We start from the raw sequence: 22,662 nt of genomic DNA on the forward strand, positions 1-22,662 counted from the left end.
TGCTTCCTGGATTGTAAAATCTATCAGATAGATCAAATCCTCCATTTTTACCCCTTTTTACCCTCAAAAGTTCACTGGCATACTTTTAGCTGCAAGTATCAATTAAAAGTGGCTTAAACAAATCAGGGTTTATTTCCATCTAGAACAAGAAGACTGGAGATAGGCAGCTGATGACATTGCTTAAGCAGCTCAGCACTTCTGGATCAGGTTCCTTCACCGCTCCTTTACCAATTAGCACAATTCCAGATATCCACGTTCTGTGGATGTGGCAACATGGTAATAAGAGAATTTAGCATGTCTAGCCTCTAGAGGGTAGGTGAGCAAAAACAGGGATAGGTATTTAGTTAGTTGGTTAGGAAACCAACTGTGTCTTCCATAGCATGTTTGCCTATTTTTCTCTGTATAATGTTTTGGTAAATTGTATAAAGCATTCTGTTTCTAATAAATATGGCCAAGGCGTCACTCCATAATTCTCTAAGAACTCCAGTCCCAAGGTTAGTCTTGCTTCCAAACTCCAGGCAGAGAAAAACCTGGAGAGTCTGCTCATTCCTGTGGTAAACTGCAGTTCTGGATATCCCAGGAGATCTCAACAGACTAGTTGATTTCGAGCCTCCCATCTCTTGGGTTAAGGCCCACCCATCACTCTCCTGCACGGAACTGCTGTCTCTAATTTTAAACTGAGAAAACAGGAATTGAGAAAACAGGAAACTGACTTTTTGCGGAGAGTGTAAGAACAAACAGGAAACAAATGAAGACATTTGGTTGATACAGATCATTTGATTTTAAAAGGGATAATAATCTCATGTAGGTAACAAAAAAATTCAAAATTTAGAAGTGAATATGAATCTAAAACTGCTCTTAAAAAATAAAGTCCTATTTATTTATTAAAAAAAATTTTTTTTGACCATGCTGTGTGGTAATTGTGGTATTGGTATTTCCTAACCAAATACCTATTCCTGTTTTTGTTCCCTGACCAGGGATCGAACCCGTGTCCCCTGCAGTGGAAGCATGGAGTCCTAACCACTAGACTGCCAGGGAATTCTGATAAAATTCTTTTTAAAAAAGGCATAGTCCTGGTTGGTTAAATAAATATGCAGGCTTGTTCTTGTGGTATACCTAGTATTTATGAGATATTTTTAGTTAAATAGAAAAATGTGAATTACTATGTGAATTACTATGCTTTGGGCAATGTGCTGTTTGCCAAATTAAAAACAGTATAGCAAAAAACATCCTCCAGGGCTTCCCTGGTGGCGCAGTGGTTGAGTCCGCCTGCCGATGCAGGGGACACAGGTTCGTGCCCTGGTCTGGGAAGATCCCACATGCCGCAGAGCGGCTGGGCCCGTGAGCCATGGCCGGAGCCTGTGCTCCACAACGGGAGAGGCCACAACAGTGAGAGGCCCGCGTACCGCAAAAAAAAAAAAAAAAAAAAAAAAAAATCCTCCAAATACCCATAAATAATTAGTTGAATTGGCAATAATTCACCTCCTAGTGATTTCATGTGAAGTGTAAAGCAGACTGGATAAATCAAATGAAACCATGTATTCTAATATAACAAATATGAAAATTAATGTTTTGCATAGACTTTTAAAAAACAATATATGAGTAATGAAGTGCATATGAACAAGAAAACAGTTCACATAAGGACCAAACAAAACCTTTCTCATTAATTTAATCTAATAGGCTCTCAACGTAAGTGAATGAGAAATTACAATTTTAATCTGAAAAAGCAGAATCAGGGGATTTTGAAGATGGAGGGTCCCTTGGAAATCACCTGGATCCAAACCCTCATTTTATAAATGAACAAACTGAGACCCAAGAGGCAAGGGAGTTGTCCAAAGCCAAAGGCCACCCTGGTCAAAAAGGCAGAGTCTGGACTGGAAGCCACGATCCTGATGTCTAAGCCAGCCCTGCTCCCAAACAGACTGGCCTTTCTCTTGGCAGGTTTCTTTCCCCTTTGTTAATCTCAGCAGTGACAGAGACAAGAAAATGCGTAACTGATCACCCATTAGTGGGCTTGCAAGATTATTTTTTTTCAAAGTATGCTGGTGGTTCTCAAAAGTTAACTGTTGATTTTATCAATAGCAACCCACATTTCAAGTATATTCAGGAGCCAAAAACAAAACTCCTTTTCAGAGTAAAAGATCATCACTGTTACAGAAGTATGTGTACTTCCTCCAGGATTACGCAGGGATATTTGGTGCTTTACAATTTTAATCCTATAATAATAAATTAGCATTATGAAAAAAGTCGTAGACTCACACACAAAAAGCCCCCATTCATGTCAAGCAACATTCAATATTGCTTGAAATATTGCAGTTCTGCAATAGCAACAGAATTGTCTATACCCTGGGATCCATTACCTTAACTCTCACACACTGACCACTCAGCTTTCTCCAACCCACTTTTTGCCTCCATCACGCCACTGAAACAGCCTTACTAAGGTCCACAGTAAACTGTCAATAAATACAGTGGTTATTCTTCTGTGCATGTCTACCCTGACCTCTCAACAAAACTGTCACCTTTGGCCATCCTCTCTCCCATTATATCATCATCATCGTTTTCCTCCTACCTCTTTGACTCTTCCTTTTCAGTTTCCTTTGCAGAATTACCTACCACTGCCAGTAAATGCTGGAGTTCCTGAAGGCTCAGTTGTAGACTTTTTGCATTATACTGTCATCCTAGGTAAGCTCATCCTGGTCTATGCTTTCATCCTCATCAGGCATACTCCAGGTTATCTCCACTGCAACCAAAACTCTCCTGTCCCCAAGAAGACATACAGATGGCTAATAGGCACATGAAAAGATGTTCAATATTGCTAATTATTAGAGAGATGCAAATCAAAACAACAATGAGATATCACCTCACACCTGTCAGAATAACCATCATTGAAAAGTCTACAAATAACAAGTATTGGTGAGGGTGTGAAGAAAAGGGAACCCTTGTGCACTGTTGATGGGACTGTAAATTGGTGCAGCCACTATAGAAAACAGTATGGTTCCTCAAAAAACTAAAAATAGAACTCCCATAGGATCCAGCAATTCCACGCCTGGGTACATATCCAGAAAAAAATGAAAACTCTAATTTGAAAAGATCCACAAATCCCAATGTTCATAGCAGTACTATTTACAGTAGCCAAGATATGGAAGCAACCTAAGTGTCCATCGACAGATGAATGGATAAAGATGTGGTGCATGTGTATACACACATACACACACACACAAACACACACACACAGACATACAGAAAATGGAATATTACTCAGCCATAAAAAAGAATGAAATTCTGCCATTTGTAGCAATGTGGATGGACCAAGAGAATATTATGCTTAGTGAAATAAGTCAGAAAAAAAATCAATGTATATAGCAAAACAGAAACAGACTCATGGATATAGAAAACAAACTAGTGTTTACCAGTGGGGAGAGGGAAGCAGGGAGGAGCTCCTTAGGGGTATGGGGTTAAAAGAAAGAAACTACTATGCATAAAATAGATAAGCAACAAGGGTATATTGTATAGCACAGGGAATTATAGCTATAACCTTGTAATAACTTTTAATGGAATATAGCTACCACGTCTCCTAGCATCTCTCTGGTTCTCTTCCAACTGTTTCAAAACAAAGGGGTCGACTGTGTTGACGTTCAGAACACTCCCTTCTTGCTCTTACTGGATGCCTAACAATGCCTACAAGGTATTCTATGGTCCGAGGCTGGCCTTCCTTTCCAGTCTCGTGTCATACCACATCTCCCCTTCCCTAAATGTAGCCGCTATGCTCCATCCTTTTTGCAGTTCTTTAAACTCATCATAAACTCCTCCAACCAATGGGCCTTTGTATGTGCTATTCCCTTTTATCAAAATGCAATCCCCCTCTTTGCTTAGCTAACTTCTATATGCCCATCAGATTTCAGTTGAGTTGTTCTTTCCTCATGGACGCCTTTGCTGACAGCCAATCCTGGGCCAGATTCTTTTGTTACATGCTCCAGAGAACCACGTTCCTTTTACTATTTGAGTTTGTACTAATCAACTCACATTTTAATTTAATTAATTAATTAATCTTTTCTGCTAGACCAATATTTCTTAAGATCACAGGGAACACAGGAGTGTCTTTGCACAGTGTCTAGCACAGTATTTGGCACAAAATATATGTTCAATAAAACTTGTTGAATGAATGAAATGATCATTGTATTCCTGATGTTAGCAAGTATAATCCAGTTCAAGTTTGGAAACAGAAAGTGCAAAACAGAATCTATCTAATAAATCTGGTCTTCATTCGTTTAATCAGACTTTCTCCTTTGGCCATTCTGCATATTCATTCACCCAACAACTATTCACCGATGGGGTCAATGTGGAGTGTCGATTAGTGCTGTCACTTTTAAGTAGATTATTTTAGAAAAGATGACCACTGATTTGAAACTAGCAAGATTTAAAAAGTATTTTAAAAAATGCAACAGGAAAAAGCTTGCTTCATTTCATAGAAAAAGATTTCTCCTTTATGTTATTTTAAAAGGGAGATGAGGATTTTGTTTCATTAGATGCTGCATATTTGGGGGCTGGACAGGCCACTGTTACCCCTGCATATACACAGATGCCATCCTTCTTCTGCCGGTCCTAACATGCGACTTGAAAGTAAAAACATCAGGTTCTCTTTATTTATAACAGGTAACAGCTGAAGTCCAGCCATCGAACATACAATAAAAAACAAATGCAGTTACATCCGTAACAAAAGGACAGCCAGCATGCTTTCTTCCATAGCACTGCATTTCTGGTTTGTCTCTATGGTTGGTCCTTATGGTCTGGAACATTTTTCCCCCAGGAATTTCCTTTTCAATGGGAAGATGGTCTTCAGGGCAAAAACTGTTTATCAGGCTCTAGTTCCAGGAGTACATATTTTATTCACTTATAAATACGTACCCTCCCATGCAGTCTTGTTCCAACCTTCCTTGCATTCCTATTGACATCGGTCATTTATTATAACTCTCCCCCAACATTTATTATAAATCCCCTCCCCAAGTTGTATTTACAGTTAAGAAGAATTTGTACATGGCACAAATCAACTCAGCTGTTAGTGCACAGAAGTCGCATAATCCTCTGAAATACTTTTCTCCAGCTTTGGGGAAATAATTATATGTTAATTTAAACATACACAGAGAACATTTCTTAGATAAACATAACTCCTGAGGTCCATCTGGCAAGACAATCTGCTTTGTATTTCTTAGCACAATAAAATGTATCTTTGGAAACAGAGAAGAACCAAAAGTATTTAAAACAAAAACAGAAAACCACACATAAAAATCACACAACAGATTGACTGATACATTGAAATTCTGTCAAAATAAGATTTTCAGTGAGGCTTTTCACTTCAAACAGGCCAGGAAAAAAATAATCCTAAACGGCATATTTTATACACGTGGCTCTTTGTCCTCCTAAGTGTTGTGTTCTCACCTGAAGTTTCTAAACAATGTTTAGAAAAAGAATTATTACAAGAGGGATTACCTCTTTCAGTCAATTTATGGTGAGAGGTTATCAACAACTGCTTTGAATTCTCAAATGTCAAAAGTTGGAAGGCAGAAATAGATTTTGCAATTAAATAGGTGGCACAATTATTTCCTTCAGTATCATGTATTTCCCCCATAACACTTTTTTTAATTATCCCTTTAAAAAACTCATGGAACTTGTTAAATATTGACTGCTTCTCTACTTCTCTCTCAAATCTTTCCTCGTATCTTCATCAAGCTTCTGCTTAGTCTTTGAGTACATTTGCCTTGACTTGCTGCTCAAGGATTTTCCTCAGCCCCCTTAGAAAGGCTGACATAGTTCACTCCAAATCCTTCAGTGCCAAAGAAAGCTCCACGGATGCCTCACACGTGGTGGGTAGGGAATGACGGCAGGAAGGTAGTCTTAAGAAATTACCAACACGAAATGCTCAGAGGCCAGAAGAACAGTCACCAGGATAAGAAGAAACCTGCTCAATTCCTCCCGTAGTCCTTTCTTTGAGCCATTTAAACACGGAGCTATTTTGTTTTTTAACTTCATGTATAGTTTCTAGAGTTCACCGAGAGCTCAAAACAAGAAAATACCTACAGAAACTGTAGTTTTTTTGATAACATCTGACTTCTTACATCAATTTTCTACTAGAGAAATGGTACTTTTAGAACCAGATTTTGGCTTATGGTCCCCTTTACTACACTTTGCTTTCTAGAAATGTTATTTCATATCTATAAATGAAAAAAGCAGGAAGTTATACGAAAACAACTAAAATATCAACAGAAATGCTAGCTTTAAATTCTGACTTGAATACTTTGGCCTAAATTCTAACTGGGCTCACATTGGGGACCACCTAAGAGCAAGTGGGGGAGTCCTACGTGTCCTTCCTTAAAAACCACTACACGTTTGTAGTACAGTGATCTGAATTCCTTTGTCACCATTACAGAACTTTAACTTCATGTACTTCATTTGATATAAGCAAACGTTCTGTGTACTTCATAGAATCATCTTTGAAGAGAAGCATGAGCCATGTTTTAGAGAATTACGTTTTTTAAAAAAGGTACTGTAAAAGAGAAAGTCATATTTATTTTATTTTTACTTAAAATTTTTTTTAATTTTTGGCTGTGCCACACGGCTTGTGTGATCTTAGTTCCCTGACCAGGGATCGAACCTGCACCCTTGGCAGTGGAAGCGTGGAGTCCCAACCACTGGACCACCAGGTTAAGTCCCAAGAAAGTCATATTTATGAATAAAATCTCCTTTGCTTAACTTCTTTCAAACCATCATTTAATGTATTTTGCAATATAATTTTTGTTTCATCTTTGAAAGTAACTTGCACACTTAATACTTCTTTTTTTATCTTCTTCAGGCGACTTTCTTTTCTCTATGAAAACCTATTAAGGACGTTGCATCAATTTACTCTTACTTCCTTCCTGTTCACTGAGTTTAATATGCGTATAGGCAAGAATGCCAAATAGTGTACATAACATGCCAAGACCCTGATTAATGGACAATGGATCCTTAAATAAAACATATCCTCCAAATAAAGTAATGCAGAACTTGAAGTGTCCAAACATGTTATAGCTGAGGTTTTTGGATAAGGATAAAAAAGAACAAGCCAGATGTTATATTCACACAAACACACACACACACACACACACACACACACACACACACACACACACAACCACGAAGCAAAAGCTTCCTGTGCCTGGAGAGAAGTGCATGAAACGCAGACTAAACAGCGGCCCCACCCCTGCCCCTATCGCCCCGCCTCCCACCCCATCTAAAGAACAGGAACTTCAGTGAAGTGCTGGCTTGATCCTAGCTTCTTCAGGTAGGTTTTAGCAAGTAATCAGTGACAGGAGACTGCCTCAACTCTCCTTGTTGACCTCTCCAAAGAAGAGAAAAGGGGCTGCAGTACAAGGGTGGCGAAGGGATTCAGAACAAGGTACAGAGAAGGTCTTTTGTAGAGCAATTTGTGATGCTGTTTCATGGCACCATTTCTAAACTTACCTTGGCAAATAAGGTGAGACGTGAAAGGTGCCAGATGGCTGACACAAGGTCAACACAGCCAGTGTGCTTAAGTTTAAGAGGGAATCGGGGACAGGGGATGGAACACCACTGAGCACCAATACGTGCCAGGCACTAGGCCAGGTGCATATATAACACCATTTTATTTAAGCATCACATTTCCCTTCACTGTGGTATCACTCCTCCCATCTACAACTGTAGAGGCTTGAGGATTTTAAGTAACTTAGATCACAGAGTTAGTAAGCAGCAGAGCCAGAGGCCAAACATAGATGGGTCTATTTAACTCCAAAGTCCATGTTTGAGATGAGCAGACTGCCAGTAACTTGCTGCTGGATTAGGATGTTTCCAAATCACTGTTCATTTAAAAGACAAACTAAAGACACACAAATGGTTCCTTTCTAAATTATTCTCTTCCTGTATTTTAAATAGTTTTTTATATATGGATTAGTACTTTATTATTTTTCAGAGGTCTGATATGTACCCATCTACTCTTCCCAAAAACAGTACCAGAAAGAGCTACCACCCTGTGCCTCAGCATCACTGTGAGGATTAACTAAGCTAATATACGCGAGGCCTCGAGTACCCAGTAAGCACCCTATGGGTCAGCTATCAACACAGTACTTACGCATAATCAACACCTGCCAGGTGCTGGACACATTCTCTCAAGCACTCACCCAACTCTGTAGGTACCCCAACCCCCGTTTCATAAGTGATGAGAGTGAGACCCGAGATCTACCACAAGTCACGCAGGCCCACAGGCAGCGGCGGGGCCGGGATGGCACACCTGGACCTGTCTGACCTCAAAGCCCAGGCTCCCTCCTCTGTTCTGAGCCCAACTAAGCAGCTTGGAAGTTGCTTCCGAGCAGGAGAGCACGGGCTGAGTCACCAGGGTACCTGTGCTGGCCCGACCCAAGAAGGGTAATTTTCCTGCGGGATGGAGGACCTTCCCGAGGACGTTAATTATAACCATAATAAAGCAGGCTTCATTTTCAATTACGAGCTATCTTCAAGTGAACCGGCTCCCGCACTTCAGCATTTCCTTACTCCTCAGCCTCGCTTTGAAGTGCTCATGATCTGTTAACAATATTTACATGAGAGGAAAGGCAAATTTAAAGAAATGCTTCAGTGAATCCTTTTGTAAATTAGAAAAATAACACAGAACAAAACAGGTGCAGTCTATACCTGACATCTCCAATTCCTCTCTCTAATTCTCCACTCTGCTCCGGTCAGCTTCCACCTGGACACACAGAAGTTCTCGTCAAAACCTCCACCTCACCACATCCCTTCCTCCATTCCTTTCCAGCCTTCCTCGAGCTTGACCTGTCAGCGGCCCTGGACACAGCTGACTCCTCTTCCTCCTCACTTGGCTTCTACACCCTGTCCTCCTTCCTTCCACCTTGATCACTCCTTCTCTGCCCCTTCTGCCTGGTTGCTGTCATGTCTCCAAACTCTAAACACCGAGGTGACCCAGGACTCGGTCTTTGGGCACCTCTTTTTCTTCCACTTGTTTGCCTGGTAATCGCAGCCAGGCTCACTGCTTCAAACCACATCTACACACTACCGACTCTCTCCGGAATACCTCCAACAGAGACCTCGACCTTGAACTCAGATTCTTTTTACCCAAAACTGAGCACTTGGTCTTCCTCCCCTCCCCCAAGCCTCCTGGGGGCTGTCCTATTTCAGTCCATGGCAACTCCACCCTGCCAGGTGCTCAGGCCCAAACCGGGTGGCAACCATCTTTCCTCTCTCATTCTCCACATCCAGTCTGCCAATAAAACCTGCTGGCTCTACTTGAACATATATCCAGAACCCAATCACTTCTCACTATATCCACTGCGACTGTCCTGGTACCAAACCGCCATGGCTTCCTGATGGTTTCTCTTCTTCTCTTGCCACTTTCAGTACAGTGGTTTTCCCAACCAGGGGTGATTTTGTCACCTGGGCAAGGTCTGGACAGAGTTTTGGTTTTCATAATCGGGGAAAGGGATGCTACTGGCGTCTAGTGGGTAGAGGCCAGAGATGCTGCTAAACATGCTCCAATGGGCAGGACAGGCCTGTCCACTGGACCAAAAAGGCCAATAGCACTGAAGTTGAAAAGCACCCCCAGTCTGTTCTCAACACAGTAGCCCAGAAGGATCCTATTAGAACAGACAGAAAATCATGGCATTTCTCTGCTCAAAACTCCAATGCCATCCCCTCTCACTTGGTGTAGGAGTCCTCGTGTGAAAGTTCTGCTCAGTCAGGCCCCCTGTTACTCTTCAGGGACAAAGAACCCACCCTTTGTTCTTCCCGCTCCAGCCACACAGACTTCTTGTTCCTTCCAGCCTCTCACCTGCTGTCCCCTCTGCCTGGAACGCTACCCATCCTGCCCTGCACAGAGCAACCTCACTTCCTTCAGGTCTTTCCTCAAAAGTACCTGTCTTGCTGAGGCCTTCCCAACTACCCTCTGTAAAACTGCAACCCTGTCCCCAACATTTCACATCCCTTTTCCTGCTTAACCTTTTTCTCCTTATCACTTAACACAATCTAGCCCTGTATATGTCCATTTCTTATTTTTCTTGTTTATAGCCTGTCTTCCTTCCCAGAATTTAAGCCTGTGAGAGCAAAGATTTTTGTCTTCGGTTCACTACTATATCTCCAGTGCCTGACAGACAGTAGATATTCAGTATGTGAATATTTATTAAGTCAAAGAACAGTTTATAGGGGGCATGCAATAAGTATTTGTTGACTGAATGAATGGAGGCTCTTAATCAGGGTGCATACTTGGATGCCTTGATCTAGCATCATGGTGCATAAATCCTGGGGCTAGACTACCTGGGCTCAAATCTGGACACCACACTTCTCAGCTGGGTAACTCCAAGTGAGTTATTCAACCTCTCTGTGCCTCTATTTCCTCTTCTGTAGAATAAAATGATAGAATTTATCTCTTCGAGCTGCTGTAAAAACTAAATGCTTAATACACACAAGATGTTTGGAACAGTGCCTGACACAAAATAAACATTTATTGAGTGTTGTTTATTTTTTAATTTTTTAAAAATATTTATTGGGCTTCCCTGGTAGCACAGTGGTTAAGAATCCGTCTGCCAATGCAGGGGACATGGGTTTGAGCCCTGGTCCGGGAATATCCCACATGCCACAGAGCAACTAAGCCCATGCGCCACAACTACTGAGCCTGCACTCTAGAGTCCATGAGCCACAACTACTGAGCCCACGTGCCACAACTAATGAAGCCCGCACGCCTAGAGCCCATGTTCCACAACAAGAGAAGCCATCGCAATGAGAGGCCTGCGCACCGCAAGGAAGAGTGGCCCCCGCTCGCCGCAACTGGAAAAAAGAAAGCCCGTGTACAGCAACAAAGACCCAACGCAGCCAAAAATAACTAACTAAATAAATAAATTTTTTTTTTTTTTTGCACAGGCTCTGGACGCACAGGCTCAGCGGCCATGGCTCATGGGCCCAGCCGCTCCGCGGCATGTGGGATCCTCCCGGACCGGAGCACGAACCCGTGTCCCCTGCATCGACAGGCGGACTCTCAACCACTGCGCCACCAGGGAAGCCCTAAATAAATAAATTTTAAAAAAATTATTTATTTATTTGGTTGCGCCGGCTCCTTAGTTGCGGCACGTGGGCTCCTTAGTTGTGGCATGCAAACACTTAGTTGTGGCATGTGGGACCTAGTTCCTGGACCAAGGATCGAACCCAGGCCCCCTGCATCGGGAGCACAGAGTCATAACCAATGCACCACCAGGGAAGTCCCCAGGTATTGTTTTTTTAAAAAAAGTATCATTATTATCACTGTTATTTACTGATAGTGGGCAAATATGCTGCTTTTTTACTTTGTTGACATCTCGGTGTTCACTTATTAAAAGCAAAATGTGAAAAATGGGCAGCTGAGTTTGATTCAGACATTCAAGTCATGACTCCACTTCTTGATTTGAAGTAATATTGAGAAAAGCAGGCACACCCATAGCCAGACAAGTACAAAACCAAGCTCAAAAGTCAGAGCAACTGGTCTGAAATTATTTTCTGCTATTTGGATTAACCACATCTTTACCTTATTATTATCAAACTATCGAGAACTGAAAAGTGATGGAAAACATAAGTATCTACCCCATTATTCACTCAACAAATATTTATTTAACCCCACTATGCACAAGGAATGGTGCTCTATGTTAATTCTGGTAAGGGAAAAGGTCACCTATTCCTTAAAGAAAATTCAAAAGCATTTATCATACAGAAAGCTAACCCATTTCCCCAGTTCACAGTTCTTTAAATTTCCACAGACCCTAGTAAGAGACTAAAAATAACTCACTCTACTCAATTTAGGCCATGCAATAGAAAGTGTGAGACTCAAATAAGGAAATCAATGTGACAGAGTTTTGGAGAATATAAAAGACTACACATTTGTAAGTTGTTAGGAAAAGGATACGTGACTGGTGAAGTGTTCCCAATGATCCAATAAATCGATAAGTTCACCATGAAAGCTATTACTCCAGAGAGCAGGACCATCAGCTACAAATAAACCAGAAGAATCATTAATGCAAAGCAGCTGCAATCATTGCAATCATCAAGTGAAAATACACTTCATCAGGCACTTCTATCAACCATTAAAAGCAAGAGTTTTAAAAAGGGAGAATCAAGTTGGGAGATAGCAAGAACTGAGGGTTAAAGAGCAGAATGAGTAGTAGTCACAAATGTCATTTTGTCTACAAAATGCAATGGAAAATTCTCCAACAATATCCTGTCTCTGAATGTAAATCTCCAGATTCATTTTTCTTATCTATCCAAAGAAAAATTATTTTGTAATAATTTCTTATTATAAAAGTAATATATATTCATTACAGAAAAACCAGACAATAAAGATGAGCAAGAATATAAAGAATTCTTTTTTTCCTTCTAGTTTTATTGAGATATAATTGACATACAGCACTGCGTAAGTTTAAGGTGTACAGCCTCATGATTTAATTTACACACATTATGAAATGGTTACCACAGCAAGTTTAGAGAACATCCATCATCTCATGTGAATACAAAATTAAATAATAGAAAAATAGAAAAAAAGTTTTTTTCCTTGTACGCTTCACTCATAAGGAATTCTTTAAATCTCAACCACTCACCACTATTAATACGTTGGTATATATCCTTCCAGATCTTTTTTCCATTGAATTGTTTATATTTATTCTTATTTAAATTCAATCAGTAGGCATTCATCAGGTATCTATAAAGCTAGGCCAGGCCTTGTAAGGAACACAGTGGGTTCCTGCCCTCAAAGATCTTAGAAACTGCTTGAGCACATGATAAAAATCTTGATAATCATAGCTTATACTTATATAGTACTTATTACGCACCAAGAATTGTTCTAAATATTTTACATATATTAACTCATTTAATCATTGCAAACAGCCATGAGGGAGTAAAATATCTTCCCTTTTTACAGACAAGAAAACAGAGCACAGAGAGGTAAAGCAACTTGCCTAAGACACACAGCCAGTAAGAAGGGCCAAGGTACTGGAGTCCCTGCTCCTAACCTGCTCTGCCATGCTACCTCTTAACCACATGAAAGAGAGAGTGCAATACAAGATGAACAGCTCAGGCAAGAAAAGAAAATGAGTCCTGAGCTCTACCTTGTTAATAGGCAAACAGACGATAGGTTCTGTAGGACTCTAGACAGGAGATGTCCTTCTGGGCTGCGAAAGCAAGAACAGTCTTTGGATTTCAAATGCATGTTTTGATTAGAGAAAGAAATAACAGGGGCAGGAAATAGTATGGGTCAAAGCATGGAGGCGTGAAAGCCCAGGCGTGTGCATGGGATGGCGAGTTAACCGACTTGGCTGAGGTGGGGGACCAAAGCAGCTGTACCACTGTAGACACACACAACATTCTGTCCAAACGTATCCCACAATTTCATTGTAAAAGTTATAAAACCATTTTCTATTTCTGAAATAAGAGAATCTAGAGAAAATATTAGTTACAATTTGAATTAGTAAGAAGTTTAAATTCCAAAGAAAATGTCATATTTGAAGATTCTTTCTGTCCCATGTGGGTTTTCTATTTTTAAATCAGTGCAGTCAGAAGACCAGGTCAATTGGATTTGCAGCCTATTTAGGTAGAAATAGTAACACCTTATTTGTTTTACAACAGTGAGTTCCATTAAATTTTCAACTAAGAGAAACTTGCTCCTTAAAGATTTTAAAAACTGTTTCTAGAAATGTGTCCTCGTTAATTTTATTGAGTTCACAGAATGTCACATGCCTATTTCTTGATGACCTGGCACATCATTAAAAACACAATTACATGCTCTACTTTGAGGCAATGATGCCCTCTAGGGACAAGAAGGAATGCAGGTGACTTTCCCTTATTCAATGGCCTCAGACTGGCTACGCTCTTGTTTCTTTGACGTTTTTTATGGCCTTTCTGCTGAGGTCCTCGTTTTCAAATCTGTCAGAGGGCCAGTCACATAAAGCCTCTCCCCTCCTAGTCTAAGGTGCTCAAGCTGCAGTGGTTGATAGGCAAGATGACCAAGATGGGTAACTTTTGTAAAAGTAAGAGGAGATATTACCTGAGAGATGGTCCACTGATTTCTACCTTGGGAAAAAAGCGCAAATGCTAAAGTACATGAATTCAAAACAACGATCAATCTGCTCACAGGCAGCCTCGCAGGGTGGTTAAGAATGTGGACTTTGGATCTGGAATGCATGGATTCAAAATCTGGCTCTGCTGTGGACCTTGAGTCAGTTACTTAACGCTTTGTCTCTCAGTTCCCTCATCAGTAAACACCTAATAAAGTTGTTATGAGGATCAAATAAGTTAATATTTGCAAAGAGCTTAGAATAGTGCCTGGAGCAGAGTAAGGGCTATGCAAGTTTGATAAATCAACACCACCAGCAAAAAAGACGTTCCCACTGACTGTGTTAAAAGTATGGGAAGCAGGAGTTCCTTTCCTAAATAGGGGGATTATACTTTCTAACTTTATTAAAAAAATGTCCCCAAAGTACAGGTCCCTTTGATCTGGCAATTCCACTCTAGGACTCTAACCCATAGAATACAAAGTACCAGTTCATGAGGACACATGTACAAGGATGTTTACTGTAATGCTGTCCATAGCGTTAAGAACTGGAACTATTATACAGGCACTGAAGGAATGATTTGAAGGGATTTTCAGGGGACATTGCTAAGTGAGAAAAGCAAGATACAGAAAATCATGTGTAATATGATCCCACTTCTGTAAAAAAACCAATGTGCAATTTATGTGTACATACGTGCATCTGTGGCTGTGTACGTTGTATGTGTTTACATGTGGGTATGCACAGCACGGAGAAAAACACGGAAGAACAAACACTAGAATGTTAACATGACTTATTTCAAGGGACATGGGTGAGGTAATGGGATGTTGATGTGTGTATGGGTAGGAGGGCTGAGGAAAAGGAATCCATGATAAAAGCTGCATATATAGGGAATTCCCTGGCAGTCCAGTAGTTAGGACTCCACGCTTCCACTGCAGGGGGCACGGGTTCGATACCTGGTAGGGGAACTAACATCCCACATGCCATGCGGCGCAGCCACAAAAAAACCTCCCAAAGGGCTTCCCTGGTGGCGCAGTGGTTGAGGGTTCACCTGCCGATGCAGGGGACGCGGGTTCATGCCCCGGTCCGGGAAGATCCCACATGCCGCGGAGCGGCTAGGCCCGTGAGCCATGGCCGCTGAGCCTGTGCGTCCGGAGCCTGTGCTCCGCAACGGGAGAGGCCACAACAGTGAGAGGCCCGCGTACCGCAAAAAAAATAAATAAATTTAAAAAAACCTCCCCAAAACCCAGCATATATAATACGGTTACATACATATGAAATTAAACATACACACACATGCGTGTGTCTGTGTATATGAAAGAGATCCATGAAATGATCATCACCAAAACGGTAAAGGTGTTTATCTTAGTGTGGCAGGATTTGGGGAGACCTTCACTTTATAATTTTATGTATGTTCAAAAATGCATACAATGAGCATGTACTACTTATACTATTACAAGAAAATCAACAAAGTTATATTTTCATTATTTAAGAAACAAAAAAAATGCCTAAAGTATTGGTGGGCAATAGCCTGGCGGGCTCAGTACAGTAACCAGACATCAGAAGACCTGAATTCTAGTCCTGGTTTGGCCACTGACTGGCAATTTAACCCTAAGCAAGTCCCTCAATCTTTCTGTGCCTCAGTTTCTTCATCTAATGAATAATCCTTACCTTGCCTCCCTTAAAGGGTGATTATAAAGACTAAATGTGAGAATGGATCTGAGCTAGTGCTCTGAAAACTAAAAATTGCATTAATAATGGAGAAATTATTATTATCTTGTTTCTTAGACACCAAAACAATTATAACTTACCAAAGCAGAGACTGACCAGGGACCAAATATTCCTCCTTCTGCAAACACCGGCTCAAAGAAGGGCACGGCGACCAGCAACATGGCAGATGACATCGGGGCCTGGTAGTACAGCAGCTGCATCGAGTTTACTTGCAATTCATGCTGTTTGGCTCCCACCCACTGAAAATTAGGAAAGAGAACGAGTTAGGCAGAAAAAAACAGCATCACTCAACAAACAAAAGATGCAACTCTAGCTAAGAACGTGGGAATGTGAGGCAGGGCGGGGGGAAGAGGAAATGCCTAATGAGTCTATAAGATTTCAAAGATCAATAATATATGTGTATATTATACTAAGCTCCCTGCAATAATATATATGTATATTATACTAAGCTCCCTGCAATAATATATATGCATATTATACTAAGCTCCCTGCAATAATATATATGCATATTATACTAAGCTCCCTGCAATAATATATATGTATATTATACTAAGCTCCCTGCAATAATATATATGCATATTATACTAAGCTCCCTGCAATAATATATGTGTATATTATACTAAGCTCCCTGCAATAATATATATGTATATTATACTAAGCTCCCTGCAATAATATATATGTATATTATACTAAGCTCCCTGCAATTATATATGCATATTATACTAAGCTCCCTACAATAATATATATGTATATTATACCAAGCTCCCTGCAATAATATATATGTATATTATACCAAGCTCCCTGCATGAAAGGAGCTTTATAAATTCAATGTCTGATAATCTATTTTCTTCTCAATTATAAAGGAGAAAAAAAATCCTCTTTTCCCTCCTGATCCGAGTAGATGGGGAAAGTCAATGCATACCGGGGCCCACAGGCATCAGCAATCTTGGGAAAATTAGGCAGGAATGGAAATTTCTAAGCAGGGTAATATTTATAAGCAGGATAAGCAGGAATACAGATGCAGTGTCAGACTTCATTTCTTTCTAAAAATGGCCCCCAAAACGAAGACTGGGGGGCAGGGCGGACTCTAATTACAGATTGACAGAAACCTCAGTTATCCCAGGAGGCTGCCAATATGTGTGGCTAGAAAGGTATGTGAGGTCTTTTCATCCACTTGAGAAAACCCAATCGATGGTAGAAGGAACTTTCCTCTTTATGGCTGACGTTTCGGTGGGTAATCCCACACCAATACTCCTCAATAAACTAGATAATCACAAACTTTAAAAGACTATCCTTCGGTAGAACCAACACCCCAAAGCCTCAAATCCCATCAGCTCTCAAAATGCTTCACAAATATAACTGAAAAGGAGGCTTTAAAGAAAGCTTGATAGGACTGTCTGAATAAGATCTGGCAGGAACAGCCAGGCTTTTGAATAACTGCTCCTACATAATCCTCTTTCCTGTAGGTCCGGGTATACTGTTACATAAACTCTAAGTCTATAGAAATTCACCAAGACAAAAATAGAAGAGCAAGAAATCTGAAGCATACTCCTGTCAGCCTTAATGAGAGTCTGCTGTGAACATGAAGGACAAAGAATTGATTCTTTTGCTTGGGACACCGCAGCAAGCAAAAATGAATGCAGAGGGTATGTGCACAGCCCTGTGTTGCTCCAGCAGCCTCTCTGGGCCGCTGTGTGTCTCTGACACAAGACAGACAGCCTGGAATGGTGGTGACTCTGAGGCCACCACGTGCCCTCACTGCCGTGCAGCCTGGCTTCTGCCCACCAACCCTCTTGTGAAACTGCTCCCCAAAAGGGCACCTTCACCTCCAGTGGCCACATCAAAGGACTGCTCTCGGTCCCCTTCTGGCCGCAGCCCTCTGCAGAACCTGCAGATTTCTCTTGGAAGAACTTGGCTGCTGGTTCGCGCTGCTTCCTCGCTCACCTACCTGTAAGGGAGATGTCTGGCTTTCCTCTTTTATCTCCCTCACTGATCTTTTACTATCCGCTGACATCTACAGCTCTGACCTCCTTCCTTGAGCATCCTTTAAGTCCCACCTTCAACAAACAGCTTACTGGCCATCTTCAGTTGTATCACCTGAAGGAGCTTGTTTAAGATTAAGCGGATTAATTCCTTCTCCAAATTAGCTCCTCCTGTGTTGGTCTGATAATTAATGATATAATCTCCTCCAAGGATCAGACTCCCTATTTTCCTCATTCTCACATTCAGTCAGGTCCTACTAATTCTTTCTCCAAAAGGTCTCTGAAGTCTGTTCTTTCCTTTCCACGTCCAGTACCACTGTCCTTGTTCAGGCCCTTCCTGTCTTCCCCTTAAACCATGGAGCACTTCCTGACTGCTCTGCCTGTCACCCTGTCGTCCCTCTTATTCATCCTTCACTGCCACCAGAGTGAAGTTTCTAAAACACAGGGAGTGATCAAGTCACTGCCCATCTGAACTCCTCTCCTGGTACCTGCAGGATAAAGGGCACATTTCCTCAGCATAACACTCAAAACTCTGCCATCTGGTCTCACCCACCCCTCAGCCTTGTCTTTCCACCACGCAACTCCAGTCCAGTCCCACCAAACAAATCAAGTTCTCCAAAAATGCTCTGTACTTTCACACATCACTGCAAAGAAAGACCTCTGCTCTATTTCTTCGCTAAGCGAATTCCTGTGCATTCTTCAATTTAAATTGTTAACCTTCCCATAAAATCTTACCTCACTACCGCCCTCGTGCAGAACTACCCCTTCTTCCCTGGTGCTCCTCAGAACTTTCCTCATAGTCTGAGCTATACCACTTGTTATCAGCTGTCTCCATGTGTTTCTGCAATGCTGGATTATAGCTGCCCTTTATCTTTGTATCAAGGTTGAGCATAAAGCAGAAGAAATGTCTTTTGAATGAATGAAGGAGTCAACCATCTTTCTACCACTAAAACTAATAGTTGGTCACTCATCTCTTAATTCTTTTTAATGCCCTAGCAGCATAAGAAGAAATAACTTAGAAATTATACCAGGTTACAATGGGAAAATACAACTTTCCTTAAAATGAATTTTGGGAGGGAATACACCTATTCTGTACCAGTACTTTTACCATTTACTGATAATCAAAAACTCTGCCCATGACTTAGTCTATAATCATTCCTTGGTCAATCTCATTTCAGATATCTACCTGAGAGATACAGAATCCTTTGATTCCACCCTATAGCAATTTTGAAACTTGTGTGAACAAAAATGGTCATATTGGCATGGGCAGTGAGTACTCTGAATTGAAGTGATGTGTAAGGAATACAAGAAATTCTAACGTTCAACAAATGAAATTTCTTGCTATATCTAATAAATAATCCATACTGGGTCAAAAATAAAGTCCATTTAACAAAAAAGAGAAATAGGAATGTTCACTGACTGTATCTAATTAAAAAATTTAACTTTAAACTCACTGAAGTATGCCCAAATGCAATTTTCTTAAAGCACAAACCTGAGCTTCCTCTGATTTCTCTCTGCAGTAAAAGACAGAATATCTTGAGGCCAAGTGACAAGACTGAGCGGGTGCCCCACCCTCTCATGTCACTGCTCTCTTTCATTTAAACTGCTTCTCCACCACTAAGAAATGTTTTCAACCCCAGAATTTTCACATAACAATGTTTCTGAAATGACCAGTACTAGAAAATTTAAGATGCTAAAGCTGTATTATTAAACTCCTAACATTCGTAACAAGAATGCCTTAGTTTATAACCAGTGGACGTTTGTGAAAAAAGTAAAACTGGTCACACATTTTGGCTCTGATTCCCCATACGCAGGCACTGGAAACCACAATTTCCAGTCCAAGGTTTTCAGTACAGAGAAAACACTGTTTCACTGTACCCTTCGCCATTCACTATTCTTTCCTCCAATATATAAGAAACAAACAAAAATACTTGTTGAGATTTTATGGTAATGAAGTAAGTGAATCCATGAACAAATGTCAAATAAATGGCTGTTACAGGCAAGTCACCGCGCTAGTGCAAGAAGTGAAATACCCATTGCTATAAAATATTGAGAAAAATGATTAGAATATACGAGCTGTAACAGTAGCATATCTTCTGAGGCAAAGATCTATAAATCTCAAATTTTCCTTTCCTGTTCAAATTTTTGCACCTGTACTCACTCCTTCACAGTAATGTCTTAATTAAAGAGTAAATGGTAAATACAACCAATGGACTCAATCCTCAAGTAAAAAGTCTTACTATTCATTTTGTAAAGATTTCCCAGAAAATAATATACCATCACCCCAAACTCAGACTGTTAAGCATGGGTAATATACACTTACAAACAGGTAGGGAGGTACTTGGTGTGCGTCATACACCCAAGTTTCTCTGTCTCCTTTCTTCTCTTCACCTTGAGTCAGACAATTTATGCAATTATGCTTTCTTCCCAACAGTCTATTGTCTCTATACTGTATTGTCTAAACCTTGGGGCACAGCTTCAAAATTTATGAAATCTGCTAAAAAGGGCACATAAAGAAAAAAAAAAATTACCAACCACTTGATAAAGGGATGTAACTAAAACACCAAGAGCAGCAAACACCGTTCCAAGGAAATTAAACTTCACATCGTAATAAGAATTTAGGATTACACCTACAGTTATAGGAATCTGTAAAGAAAAAGAGGTAAACGTTGTTCAGATTAAATTTATGAGACATAAAATTAGTATTCCTTTCACAGTGTCTTGAAAGGTTAATCATAAAAACATCATTAGGAAACAATGAACCTCTATAAATATTTTTTCCATTAGAAAAAAAACGGACTGGTAATCCTATTTCTTCAAAATGAAATATGATAATTCTATATTTACGCTCACATTTAATTCTATTTAAAGTAAAATTCTGGGTAAAATGAGTCGATGCACTGCAGTTTGCAAGAAAATACCACATGCGTGCACATAGTAGTAAATGGACCCCAAAACCAGTGTCTAAACAATATATAAACATATAACAAAAGCATTAAGATTTTAAATGCTGTAAGTTATGAAGTGCTAAAATTATTTTAGTCTTATTTAAAGACGCTGAAGCCTCTGCAGTATGTCGCTGCAAACATATCCTGAGACTTAACATTTTACGTTTAGCATAAACGCTTTTCAGTTTGAGCTTTTGCACTTAATCCCATACAGATTTGCATCACCCAACACAGCTTTCTTTTCTTACCGATCATATAGCATTTAAGGATTTCCATCAAACAGTAGTTATTAAAACTCACACAAGCACACTCTACTGGGCTAAAAGCCCAACAGAGCGCCAAGATGGCTTTTTTTCACCTTCCCCAAATAAGCCTGAAGTTCACTTGCTCACAAAGGACTCGAGTGGATTTCCAGACCACGGGAAAGAGCGTGGCGCAAGGTTAACCATTCAAATTTCCCGGGGAGAAAGACTGTCCAGGAGGTGGGTTGTTAAGAGGTGCGCCTCGCCCAGCTGAAGCTACTCACCAGCGTGAGCTGTATTTTGGTGGAGAAGGTTTTCTTATAGCAGAAGGTCTGGATGACTATGATCACCGGCGTGGTCATGGCCTTGGCCAGCTGATAGGTGCCTATGGTGTTGTTCTGCAGAGATAAGTTGGTGAAGACCACGAAGCCACAGAAGCTGAGGGCCAGGAGGAGAAGCTTGGAAGGCGGCAGACTTTTGGGGGCAAACATGTCCAGTTTCTGGCAGATGTACAAGCCCAGCCAAGTTACCACGAAGTGCACCAGGGTCAGGCTCATGTTGGGGAAGCCGTAGTGGACATAGATCCATTTGTTGAGGAACACGATGCAGATGGACACCAGTAGGTTGAGCAGGAGCCCGGCGGCGATGCGCCCTCTGCCTCGTACTCTATCGGCCAGCGCTGCCATGACCCCCGCGGAGCCGGGGCCCTTCACCCTCGGAAAGGGGCGCCCGGCCTACCTCCAGCTGCCCTTTGCCTCCTCCTCCGCCGCCGCGTCCTCGCAGCCCCCGGCTTTACGGTCCGGCCGGGGAGAGGCATGCAACCTCTGGGTCCCTGGCAAGCTGCAGCCTCAGCGGATCACACATGCTCTGCCACCGCCCATTCAGCCGGCGACTACGCGGCAGAACGTCCCGCGCGCTCCGCCCCCTTCCGCCCTCGGCCACGTGACTCGGGGAGCCCGCGCTTCCGCCCTTGAACAGTTCAGGAAGCGGCCTCTACCTGCGCAGGCGCGTTGAGCTCTGGGTGCGGCGAGCTGCGTGCTTGGTCCACTACCTCCTGGGTTACCTAAACCTGGGTGCGCCAATCTGGGACCCCTTTCTTGTTTGGTATTTCTGTGTCGGTTGAGTAGACTTGCTAGGTATTCTTGGTGCTGAGCAAATTTAGCCCTCGCCAAACAGGGGAAAGCATTACTTCTTGAACATTTTACGTTCTTGAAACCATATTTTTAGACATTTTATTTTAAAAATCCAAACATAGAGAAGAGTAGACAGTATGATGAACCCTCATATACTCATCATGGTTAGTAAACTATTCAGATTTTTTTTTTGAATCAATGTTTGGTTTTTCATCGTCCTAGAAGTGTCCATTTTACTTAGATGTTCTAATATACTTGGTCAGAGTTGTATATGGTATTCTACCATATTTTCAATTTATTTCATCTGTTGTCACATCACTTTACTTATTCTAAACATTATGCATTTGAGTGAAATTCCTGGGTTAAAGGGTAAATTGTTGTTTATAATATTTGAAAAGGTCAATAAAATAGACAGTTATCCACAAGAATAGAAATAGTCAAAACTTTCCCCAAAGATTGTACCATTTTACATTCCCCAGCAGTATGTCCCAGTCACAGTTGTCCACATCCTCCCAAACATTTGGTTGTTAGTCTTTGATTTTAGCGATTCT

The 22,662-nt window shown here is 41.1% G+C and overlaps 1 protein-coding gene across 2 annotated transcripts; it reads right to left on the reverse strand.

The window, feature by feature from the left end:
* Positions 1 to 4,866: 4,866 nt before the first annotated feature.
* Positions 4,867 to 21,845, reverse strand: SLC35E3 (solute carrier family 35 member E3). 2 transcript variants are annotated; one of them, XM_024737124.1, is made up of 5 exons: positions 21,263 to 21,845; positions 20,324 to 20,434; positions 15,887 to 16,045; positions 11,942 to 12,024; positions 4,867 to 7,062 (listed from the first exon to the last, which is right to left on the reverse strand). In XM_024737124.1, exons 1-5 carry the CDS (start codon positions 21,662 to 21,664, stop codon positions 6,876 to 6,878), a joined length of 942 nt encoding a protein of 313 aa, XP_024592892.1. In that variant the 5' UTR covers positions 21,665 to 21,845; the 3' UTR covers positions 4,867 to 6,875. The 2 variants fall into 2 exon arrangements, with proteins under 2 accessions (XP_024592892.1, XP_024592893.1); XM_024737125.1 differs by lacking the exon at positions 20,324 to 20,434 and having other exon boundaries at positions 6,749 to 7,062.
* Positions 21,846 to 22,662: the final 817 nt, after the last annotated feature.

Source organism: Neophocaena asiaeorientalis, unplaced genomic scaffold (assembly GCF_003031525.2).
Source record: "Neophocaena asiaeorientalis asiaeorientalis breed wild unplaced genomic scaffold, Neophocaena_asiaeorientalis_V1.1 scaffold134, whole genome shotgun sequence".
Classification (NCBI taxonomy): domain Eukaryota; kingdom Metazoa; phylum Chordata; class Mammalia; order Artiodactyla; family Phocoenidae; genus Neophocaena; species Neophocaena asiaeorientalis.